Here is an 8,847-nt window from a genome sequence, read left to right as displayed (position 1 = left end):
ATGGGATTGGCTCGGTGAGTGCACGTTTGGGCCAATATTTGGACCAGTTCCTACAAAAGAGTGTGGTCAAGACAAAGGCCTTTTTGAAGGACACTGCTGATCTTCTCCTCGTGCTGGATGGTGTTGTGCTGGGGGAGGACTCGTCGGTCTTTCTCGTCACGGCCGACGTGTCGTCCCTGTACACCATCATCCAGCACGAGGATGCCCTGTTATCCCTTAACTGGGCACTCAGTCAAAGGGATGATTTGCCTAGGGAACAAAAAGTGTTCATTGGCAGGGCTTTAGATTTTTGTCTGAGCCATAATTATTTTTGGCATCAGAGCAACTTCTTCAGCCAAAAAACAGGTGTTGCTATGGGCGCCAAGTTCGCTCCGAGCCTGGCAAACTTGTTCATGTCGGAGTGGGAGGACAAGTTTGTTTTCAATCAACATCGGCAGGAGCTATTACTGTACAGGCGCTTCATAGATGATATTGTCTTCATCTGGCAGGGATCAGAGGAAGGTCTGATTGGCTTTACGGAACACCTTAATTCCAATCAGAACAATATCAAGTTAGATTTCCATTATAGTCTGAACGAAATTAACTTTTTAGATGTAATAATCAAGAGAGAGGGTGAGAGACTCACTACTAAAGTTTTTTTCAAGACCACGGACAGGAACAGTTATTTGGCGATCCAGAGCGGACACCATCCGAACTGGCTCAGGAATATTCCGAGAGGCCAATTTGTCCGTGTCAGGCGTAACTGTACCTCTGTCACTGACTATATGGAGCAAGCAGAGGTCTTGAAGGACAGGTTCATTGCCAAGGGTTATGATGAATCTTGTCTGGATAGGGAGATTATTAAAATCAAGAATGCTCCCAGACCTCTACAGCCTTCAGTGAAACCTGTAAATGCTAATGATGATCCCAAACAATGGAGCTTTCTGTCAGATTTCTCCAATGACTATAAAAAGCTAGAGGAGATCTTTAGACAGCATTGGCCCATCTTACAAATGGATAGAACTTTGGGTCCAGTTCTTCCTGCTAAACCTTCATTTATTTATCGACGATCCCCGAATTTTGGTGATCAGATCGTCAAGAAGGTACTAGACCCCCCGAATGTCTCTTTTTTCCCAGACATGAAGGGTTTCTTCACCTGTGGCAGATGTAGGGCCTGCTCTTTTACACCTACCAACTTCAGGAGAAGAGAATCCTTCACAGTTCCCGCAATTGACAAAACGTTCAAGATAAAAAGCTTGATCACATGTGACACCACACATGTGGTCTATGGACTGATGTGCCCCTGTAAGCTGGTGTACATAGGCCGCACCAAGCGGGCCTTAAAGGTGAGAATAGGTGAGCACATCACCAATATCTTGAAAGGTTTGCGAGAACACAATGTGTCCGCTCATTTCCGAAAGTTTCATCAGAGGGACCCAAGGAGTCTTCACTTTTGGGGGATTGAGCGTGTTACCCCGTCGTGGCGGGGTGCGAATTGGGTGAGGGAATTGTCCAAGCGTGAGACCAAATGGATTTTTCTCACCCAGGCCCTCGCCCCGATGGGGTTAAATATAGAATTGGATCTGAATTGCTATATTAGTGATTCGTGAGACTTTTTGTCTAGATCCTTTTCTTTCATTCTTTTTACTATTTTTTGGGATCACTCTCCATGTGTGTGGGCCCCAGTTTACTATTGGGTTGTGGATTATCTTCATTATCACCAATGTTTGGTGTTAGTGATTTTTCATTTAGCTTTACTACAATTTTATATGGGTGTGACTTTGTAGTAATATATATTTTTTATATTAGGGTGTTATTTCTATATTTTTGTATATGTGGTTTTTGTGATATGGATCATTCCATATAAACATATACTGATTCGTTTTATGCATTTTTTTTTATGTTATTTGTTATGTGCTCAATTGCTTATATTGTACTATGTGTGTTATGCGGCTGGCAATGCACTGCAGACTTAAGATCGGCACAAGGGAGACCCTTAGATTAATGCTTCAATTGTGCTTATTGTCACTATCTAGCTTGATTTATATATGAGCATCTCTGTGTCCTCTGTATGATAGGTTGAACATTGCTGGCGCTGTTTTATTCTCTAGCGGTGCCTTGATGGTTGTCCCCATGCAGAGGATACCCGGAAGTGCGATGTGTTTGTTTACTTCCGCCGCTGTGAGTGCTGGTTATCTTCCGGCCGTTCCACCGCTGTGCCGATTGGTCGCGGTGCGTTCCAGCGGAGGTATTTAGATGGTGGATGGCGACGTCTGGTCACGCCCCCAGTTGAAGTCGGAAATGACGAAACGCGTCGGGGCGTGACCAGACGACGCATCCGACATCACGTGGCACGGAAGAGAACCCACCCGGAAGTATCGGGGTTGGCGTGGAGTCAACCCGGGTGATTGTACGAGTGTGGATCCTTTCCTGGCCGCTTTTGTTACTACTTAGAAGCCTGATTTTCTCCTACAAATGTAAGTGCAATCTATCTTTCAATAAAGCTGAGTTTTACAATACTTCACTATTGGGGTTATTTTGCCTTGCATGTGATCACTATGCTGAGGGACATTTGTGGAAAGGAGGTCTGATTAAGTGTGTGCAGCGGTGACATATCCAGGTCGTTTGTCTACACCCATCATCTGTATCTTGGATATCTGCTCATTTTGCTCTAGTGTGAGAACACCTGAGCCACTTTATCTGGTGAGTTGCCATTTCTGCTGACCCCTTGGTGTGACACTTGGTGGTGGACAAAAAAGGTGATCCAGTAGTAACATCACTCATTCCTGGACGGTCTATGGACTTCAAAGGACTTTTATACCCTTATGAGAGTGTTTTCAGTAACACCCTTTTTATGTATGATTTTATTGTTTTACATTTTAAAAGCCACATCCAGTGACTTTTTGCGCTACTATTCTTTTTATTTTTATATCTTTATGTTTGAAGCCTGAAATGTGGCAAAAGGTCGAAAAGTTCAAGGGGGCCGAATACTTTAGCAAAGCACTGTAGAAACAATGTATTCAGTCAGTGTGTGTGTTTCCTACAGATGGATCCAATAATGGGAACCCACCAGAGAGATGTCCCCGTCCTCTGTATTCCCGGGATTCCACACAGGAAGATCACACCATCCCCCACCATCATCAGGTAGGTGAAGATGGAAGTCGAGATCGTAAAAGTGATCTGACTGTATGAAAATATATTCCACTTTTCGGTATAAGGTTATTTGTGCTCACATTTTAAAGAAACCATTCCCTGCTATTTTGTTTGTTTAGAATGAAAATCTGATAGATATAAAAGATGAGGTTAAAGAGGAAGAAGAGACGTATGTGAGGGGTGATCAGCAGTTCAGGGAAGAGGTTGGGATGATGGACAAAGTTAAAGAGGAGGAATCTTCTCCAGACATCAGCACAGGTGAGTGATGGCCACTAAATACAAAAACTGTTTGGGTATATGGATTGATGTTTGAGGATCTGTAGATCCACTTCTACAAAGACGTCATGATGGAGAATCAGCCGCCCCTCACATCACCGGGTAAGAGGAGACTTTATTGTAAAGGAGAGAGCAGTACGGAGGATCCACCTAGATCCCCCATCATCTGATAAACGCATAGAAACAATGTATTCAGTCAGTGTGTGTGTTTCCTACAGATGGATCCAGTAATGGGAACCCACCAGAGAGATGTCCCCGTCCTCTGTATTCCCGGGATCCCACACAGGAAGATCACACCATCCCCTACCATCATCAGGTAGATGAGAATGTTGGAAAGTGATCCCAAGCCCTAAGAGATATCATTCTTCTATTATTATTATTTTGTGTATTTAATATTATTTCTGCCATTTTGTTGGTTTAGGATGAAGATCTGATAAATGTACAAATTGAGGTTATAAAGGAAAAGACGTATGTGAGGGGTGATCAGCATTTTACAGAGGAGGTTGGGATGATGGACGCAGTTAAAGAGGAAGAAACTTCTCCAGATATCAGCTCGGGTAATTATGCAAGAATGGGTTAAAGCTTACTTAGTGATGTTTGGTTGGGTGGTATCATTGATCTGGTTAGTTGTCATAGTTTGGTGTTGTGATTGCACCCAGAAAAACATCATACTGGATATCTATACTGGTATGGACTGGGTAATGTGTTAGGATCTATACTGGTATGGACTGGGTAATGTGCTAGGATCTATACTGGTATGGACTGAGTAATGTGTTAGGATCTGTACTGGTATGGACTGGGTAATGTGTTAGGATCTATACTGGTATGGACTGGGTAATGTGTTAGGAACTATACTGGTATGGACTGGGTAATGTGTTAGGATCTATACTGGTATGGATTGGGTAATGTGTTAGGAAGGAAAGGATGCCGCATAGTTTGATGGAAATGAAAATTATCACCCTACAGAGGGCTAAACTCAAAGACACCCCGAAAATTAAAGTGAAAAAATGATGCAGCAGGCGAGTCCATTTTGGTGAAATGTCATTGCAGCAACTCAGAATGGTCCTCAGTAGTGTGTATGTCCCCCATGTGCTTGTATGCATGCCTGACAACACCGGATGGTGTCCTGGGGTATTTCCTCCCAGATCTGGACCAGGGCATCACTGAGCTCCTGAACAGACTGAGGTCCAGCCTGGCGGCATCGAATGGACAAACAGAATGTCCCAGAGGTGTTCTATTGGATTCAGGTCAGGCAAGCGTGGGGGCCATTCAATGGTATCAATTCCTCCATCCTCCAGGAACTGGCTGCATACTCTCACCACATAAGGCCAGGCATTGTTGTCCACCAGGAGGAACCCAGGACCCACTGCACCAGCATATAGTCTGACAATGGGTCCAAGGATTTCATCCCAATACCTAATGGCAGTCAGGGTGTCATTGTCTAGCCTGTAGAGGTCTGTGCGTCCCTCCATGGATACGCCTCCCCAGACCATCACTGACCCACCACCCAACCGGTCATGCTGAACGATGTTACAGGCAGCTCAGCGTTCACCACGGCTTCTCCAGACGCTTTCACGTCTGTCACATGTGCTCAGGGTGAACCTGCTCTCATCTGTGAAAAGCACAGGGTGCCAGTGGTGGAGCTGCCAATTCTGGTGTTCAATGACCAATGCCAATCGAGCTCCACAGTGCCGGGCAGTGAGCACAGAGCCCACTAGGGGACGTCAGGCCCTCAGGCCACCCTCATGAAGTCTGTTTCTGATTGTTTGGTCAGAGACATTCACACCAGTGTCCTGCTGGAGGTCATTTTGTAGGGCTCTGGCAGTCCTCATCCTGTTCCTCCTTGCACAAAGGAGCAGATACCGGTCCTGCTGATGGGTTAAGGACCTTCTACGGCCCTGTCCAGCCCTCCTATAGTAACTGCCTGTCTCCTGGAATCTCCTCCATGCTCCTGAGACTGTGCTGGGAGACACAGCAAACATTCTGGCAATGGGAGGTATTGATGTGCCATCCTGGAGGAGTTGGACTGCCTGTGCAACCTCTATAGGGTCCAGGTATGGCCTCATGCTACCACTAGTGACACTGACCCCAGCCAAATGCAAAACTAGTGACAAACACTCAGAAAAGATGAGTAGGGAAAATGTCAGTGGCCTCCACCTGTAAAACCATTCCTGTTTTGGAGGTCGTCTCATTGTTGCCCATCTAGTGCACCTGTTGGTAACAACCCCCTCTACTACTTCACTGACCAGATAAATATCCCAGGAGTTTCCCTGACTTGATGCTATACTCTGATTATAAAGTGTTGAGCAGTGTATATGAGTGTGGAAAACTCTTGGTAATTTTTCTTGTCTTCTGACAGACGGACTCTGTGGTGGGAATAGAAGGACATCGGAGGAAGATGTGACTACAGAAGATAATGACATGGCATCTTCTCCAGAAGTAAATCCCGTTCCTCATAATATACATGACAGACCTCACCATTGGAGGAGATCATTGGAATATCCTGATACTTCACATAGTCCTCTAATATCTGACAGTGCCAACGGGTGCGGGAAACCATCTCATCTCAGGGGATCTTCTTTATACCATAAAGGGGTTCATACAGGAGAGAATTCATTGTCATGTTCAGAGTGCGGGAAATGTTTTAAACACAAAAGAAGCCTTCTTAGCCATCAGAGAATACACACAGGTGACCTTCCCTATTCATGTTCAGAGTGCGGGAAATGTGTTAGTCACAAAGGACACCTTCATCAGCACCAGAAAATTCACACAGGGGAGCAACCTTTTTCATGTTCAGAGTGCGGGAAATGTTTTAGTCACAAAGGAAACCTTCTAGAGCACCAGAAAATACACACAGGTGAGCGTCCCTATTCATGTTCAGAGTGCGGGAAATGTTTTAAAAACAAAAGTAACCTTCTTCAGCACCAGAGAATTCACACAGGGGAGCGTCCCTATTCATGTTCAAAGTGCGGGAAATGTTTTAATCGTAAAGAAAGCCTTCTTAGACATGAGAGAATACACAGGGATAAGCATCCCTATTCATGTTCAGAGTGCGGGAAATATTTTAAACAGAAAAGAAGCCTTCTTAGCCATCAGAGAAAACACACAGGTGACCTTCCCTATTCATGTTCAGAGTGCGGGAAATGTTTTAGTCACAAAGGGAACCTTCATCAGCACCAGAAAATTCACACAGGGGAGCAACCTTTTTCATGTTCAGAGTGCGGGAAATGTTTTAGTCACAAAGGAAACCTCCTAGAGCACCAGAGAATTCACACAGGGGAGCGTCCCTATTCATGTTCAGAGTGCGGGAAATGTTTTAATCGTAAAGGAAGCCTTCTTAGCCATCAGAGAACACACACAGGTGACCTTCCCTATTCATGTTCAGAGTGTGGGAAATGTTTTGACCAGAAAAGTAGACTTCTTCAGCACCATAGAATACACACAGGGGAGCGTCCCTATTCATGTTCAGAGTGTGGAAAATGTTTTAATCGTAAAGGAAGCCTTCTTTGCCATCAGAGAATACACAGGGATGAGCATCCCTATTCATGTGCAGAATGCGGGAAATGTTTCAATCGTAAACAAAACTTTCTTACTCATCAGAGAATACACACAGGTGAGCGTCCTTATTCATGTTCAGAGTGCGGGAAATGTTTTAATTATAAAACAAACCTTCTTAGCCATCAGAGAACACACACGGGTGAGGGTCCCTATTCATGTTCAGAGTGCGGGAAATGTTTTAATCATAGAAGTAGCCTTCTTAGCCATCAGAGAATACACACAGGTGAGCGTCCCTATTCATGTTCGGAGTGCGGGAAATGTTTTAAGGATAAAAGAGATCATCTTACGCATCAGAGAATACACACAGGTGAGCGTCCCTATTCATGTTCAGAGTGCGGGAAATGTTTTAGTTACAAAGGATACCTTCATGAGCACCAGAGAGCTCACATGGGTGAGCGTCCCTATTCATGTTCAGCGTGCGGGAAATGTTTTAATTATAGACAAACCCTTCTTATCCATCAGAGAATACATACAGGTGAGCGTCCCTATTCATGTTCAGAGTGCGGGAAATGTTTTAATGAAAAAGGAAAGCTTCTAAGACATCAGAAAATACACACAGGTGAACGTCCCTATTCATGTTCAGAATGCGGGAAATGTTTTCACAGTAAAGCACACCTTCTTAGCCATCATAGAATACATACAGTTGAGCGTCCCTATTCATGTTCAGAGTGCGGGAAATGTTTTAATAATAAAGGAAACCTTCTTCGCCATCAGAGAATACACACAGGGGAGCGTCCCTATTCATGTTCAGAGTGCGGTAAATGTTTTAGTCATAAAGGAACCCTTGTTAGTCATCAGAGAATACACACAGGTGAGCGTCCCTATTCATGTTCAGAGTGTGGGAAATGTTTTAATAATAAAGGAAACCTCCTTCACCATCAGAGAACACACACAGGTGAGCTTCCCTGTTAATGTTCAAAGTGCGGGAAATGTTTTAGCTCTTGCAGGATCGAGCCCATTTCTGACTCATGTGGTTTACAAGTTAAAATCAATATTTTAGCTAGAAAATGACTCGGAACCCCCAAACATTAAATATATTTTTTTAGCAAAGACTCTGGAGAATAAAATTGCGGTCGTTGCAATATTTTTTTTGTCACGCGGTATTTTCGCAGCGGTCTTTCCAATTCTATTTTGTGGGGAAAAAATTACATTTCGCAGCGTTTAAAAATAAGTAAACAGTAAAGTTATCATAATTTTTCTGTATAATGTGAAAGATGATGTCAGGCCGAGTAAATAGATACCGAACATGTGCCGGTATAATTTTGCGCAGAGCGGTTTAGATGAAGTGCGGTTTATATGGAATAGAGAAGTGAGAGATAATACTAGGAAGGCCCCTCCTACACATAGCAGATAGATCCCGCCTACCGCGTGTGTCTGTGGGGAGCGTTTGATGGTGAGAAGTGGGAATCGATGTTTTCTCCTCTCACACAGATCGGATTGGGGGAAGATTTCCTCCATATATTCCGCCCCGTCACCTCAACTCAAACTTCTCCACTTCCCGACCACACGCCGCCTTTTTACTCTCCCAGGCAAACCCATGTAGGTCTACGTCAGTCGCTTGGAGGCAGCTAGGGGGCGAGCGCGAGCCGGCAAACTCCTACCCCCGCTCGTCAGCAGGGAAGCCGATGCGTGGGACAAGCGGTTCCGATTGCCGCCGGTCACCCACGATCGTTCCCCGCTGAGAGAGAAGAACGGTCAGCTGTTGAAAAATACATCCAACCGTCCTTCTCCCTGGAATGATCATAGAGCGCCTTCTATATAGGATCACAGGTCTCTATGGTCATTTCACAAGCCACGCCCCCCCACAGTTAGAATCACTCCCCTAGGTACACATTTAACCCCTTTCATCACCCACAGGGTTAACCCCTTCCCTGCCAGTGC

General features: G+C 44.7%; 1 protein-coding gene across 1 annotated transcript in view; it reads left to right on the top strand.

Moving 5' to 3' along the window:
- The window catches only part of LOC309550833 (uncharacterized protein), a gene marked incomplete at both ends in the record, with an annotated part of 112,429 nt that continues 103,582 nt past the window's right edge, over window positions 1–8,847 (top strand). Inside the window, 4 exons of the mRNA XM_082251187.1 lie at window positions 1–14; window positions 6,066–6,355; window positions 6,518–7,105; window positions 7,190–7,861. Coding sequence (XP_082107313.1) covers window positions 1–14; window positions 6,066–6,355; window positions 6,518–7,105; window positions 7,190–7,861 — 1,564 coding nt within the window. The remainder of the gene's footprint in view (window positions 15–6,065; window positions 6,356–6,517; window positions 7,106–7,189; window positions 7,862–8,847) is intronic.

This window comes from Pelophylax lessonae (genome assembly GCF_965119305.1).
Source record: "Pelophylax lessonae genome assembly, chromosome: 1".
NCBI classification, from domain to species: domain Eukaryota; kingdom Metazoa; phylum Chordata; class Amphibia; order Anura; family Ranidae; genus Pelophylax; species Pelophylax lessonae.
Note: the sequence above shows the minus strand (reverse complement) of the source record. Positions and strands in the feature narration are given on the sequence as shown.